Source organism: Octodon degus, unplaced genomic scaffold (genome assembly GCF_000260255.1).
Source record: "Octodon degus isolate 3935 unplaced genomic scaffold, OctDeg1.0 scaffold00321, whole genome shotgun sequence".
Taxonomy (NCBI): domain Eukaryota; kingdom Metazoa; phylum Chordata; class Mammalia; order Rodentia; family Octodontidae; genus Octodon; species Octodon degus.
Genome location: NW_004524897.1, coordinates 274749 through 277720, shown reverse-complemented (window position 1 = coordinate 277720; position 2972 = coordinate 274749). Strand labels below are relative to the sequence as shown.

General features: G+C 32.8%; 1 protein-coding gene across 1 annotated transcript in view; it reads left to right on the top strand.

The window, feature by feature from the left end:
- The window catches only part of Pih1d3 (PIH1 domain containing 3), a 53187-nt gene extending 51140 nt beyond the window's left edge, over positions 1-2047 (top strand). Inside the window, exon 8 of the mRNA XM_012513099.2 lies at positions 1918-2047. Coding sequence (XP_012368553.2) covers positions 1918-2047 — 130 coding nt within the window. The remainder of the gene's footprint in view (positions 1-1917) is intronic.
- The last annotated feature ends 925 nt before the right edge of the window (positions 2048-2972 follow it).

The following is a 2972-nucleotide window of genomic DNA, read 5'->3' as shown; positions in this document are numbered from 1 at the left end:
TTTTTTTTTTGGCGGAACTGGGGATTGAACTCAGGTCCTTGCACTTGCCAGGGAAGCACTTTTTCCACTGAGCCATCTCCCTCGTCCTTGGAATTTCTTTAGAAATAATTATTTTATCAATGTAAAAGTATAGATGGTATTTGAATGTTTATCCATATATAATAATCATCTATAATAATTATTCCAATATTTTAAGTGACTGAATGTTTGATTTTATTCATTTATGCACTCAACAAACATGTATAACATGATAAACACTAGGGGAACAGCAAAATAAGATATAGCCCTATCCTTCAATGAATTGTACATGAGTAAGTATAGAATTTTCATTTTGTTTAAATATAAATCTTTTACTGATATCAGACAGGAAACCAGACCAGATAAAAATACTATCCTTCTCCTAAGAATCTAAATACATTGCATGATTCTGTCTTTCAAATTTTTAATATGTGAAACCATACTTCGCAAGCAGGACTAGACAGAAGTACAAGGATAGATGGATTATTTTAATAACCACTGTCTCTTTGAGTTTATTTCTCTGTGGGCAGAGAAGTGCACATTATCATTGCAAACTTTTTCTCTTGTCTTTTAGGACAAAGTTACATTAAGCTTTGCTTTCTTTTAAGAGTGGATATTAACATTTATAGAATAAAGGATGAGACAAGTCCAACTCTAGTACAGTTTATGGTTGTAAAGAGCTTTAATAGATGGGACCTAATTGTTTTTGTATTTACTTTTTTGAGGTGCCAAATATCTTAAACTACACTAAAATACCTTGCCATTTAATTACTTCAGGTAGGGTCTGTTTCTCATGCCCCATCTGTAATGTAATGAGAATGAAAGAAAATTTATCCCTTAGGTTTTAGAAATGTATAATAAAAACTTTTAATGAATCCAGTCCTCTGACCTTATCTTTTCAAATGAGTAGAGGAAATTATTTTAGGGGTATTTCTTAGGTACTTGAATTGACAACCAGTGTTTGAAAACCAAACCCTTAAAAATCAATCAAATTCATTTACTGATTTGGGCATGAAAGAAATTTTCTGTCTATGTTTTATAGGCACATTCAGGCCTTCTCTATTGAGAATTTGAGGTAACGAGGTTCAAACACAGTTTCTTTCAGATTCTAGCACATGCTGACCTCATGAATAATTCAGATTCATACTACTAGGACAGAATTATGGATATCTCATTCCAGCAACCCATCTAAAGTGTACAACTATCCAGTCACTCAGTCATAAACTGCAAATATAAACCCAGAAATCTATCACAAGGAATTTTTGTCAATGTATAATAGAAACAATTGAAGCAAACAGAGAGAAGCATTTTCATTGATCTGGTATCAAAATCATTCCAGGCCTGATTTTAAAATATAAAGTAGTAAAGACTCAGTCTAAAGCTCTATTAGAAGAACCATTCGAGTTTTTATAATTTTCCCAGTCAGCCACATTCCATCTAAACATAAATACTACTGGCAACATATCTGTCCTGCAAAGTTGCAAGGCTCTATTTTGGTGTTTATAACCATAGTTAGAGAGAGTCAAAATAGCTGCTTGAATTTTTTTTCTCTTTTTGATACAGGTTTTCACTATGCAGTTCAGGCTGGCCTTGAACTCAGCATATAGTCCAAGCTGGCCTCGAATTTGCAGCAATCGTCCTGCTTCAGCATCCCGAGTGCGGGGGTTACAATCATGCAGCACCACCCCCAGCTATCTGTGTGCATTTTTAAGTCTCAAAATGGCAGAGTAGTTTTATTACTGAAGTATTTTTGGTCTAGTATTTATGTTGTCTAAATATTGGTGTGTTATCTTGAAAATGGAATTCAGACATTGTAATGGTATATATTACTTTCTATTATATTATTCAAAGTCATGTATCACTTTAAGAAGCTAATTATAGGTTTTTATTTCATTTTAGGAAGCTATTGGTAAACCTTCCCCAACCTGTGGAATGCAGCAGCGCTAAAGCTCTCTATATCGCAGAGAATGAAACTCTAGAAGTCACCATGACTATGAAAAGAGAATTTGATTTTATCAATTTTTTCTGAGATTGTATGATCAAGAGCAAAGTTGATAAATACATTAAGAACAATTTTAAACTTTGGAAAAACTACTACTGTTTTCTTTATTCTCATATTTATTCTGATATTTGCAAAAGGGGAAACATTCAATTCTAATTATATTTAATCCCTAGCACCAGAAAACCAAAGATATCTTTACACTAATAATCATCAGCAATGCCTTTTAGGGTACTATGTTTATATTTAGTTAATTCAAAACCTTGACATTTAGAGGGACCATAAAAACAGCATAGCACATTTACAAATCCTATGCTCTCTCACTTCAATTTTTCTTCTTCATTGGACATAACTATTTCTATGAATTGTTCCAGTATCTGCTGGCTCTTTTGCAGTATTGTATAAATTTGTTTCACAATTATTTATTTATATATTATAATTTGACAGTAGTGTAACTAGACCTCACATCACTATAGAACTGTGAAATTAACTAGGAGTGAATCTTGAAAAGATGAACAACTAACATGTTCCTCACATCAGTGTGAATTACTAAGGGAATATCAAACGTCTAGTTTGTGACTTGATCAAATAGACAGATTGACTGAAATTTGGGGAAAAGTGATTGTATTAAAATATTAAACTAAGAGAATTTGATATGTGAATCACCACCATGACCTTTTTCTGTGGAGGTATTGAGTAGGGGTTCGAGTAACTGAAAGGAAGCTGTGTCTATGAATTTCAGTCCTTGATGTTACAGGACCCAAAGTATCCTGCTTTGTTTGCTTAGCATTTTTTTTAAAGGATGTGTTTTACTAATTTGAGATTTCAACCTAAAATGTAAATTCTGAGGCAAGTCCAAGCAGTAACCAGTATGTTTCTTTCTAGATAACAACAGTGAGTCAGTGGAAAATGTAGCTCTTTTTTAATGTATTGGCTCTAATAGCAAAGACTATTC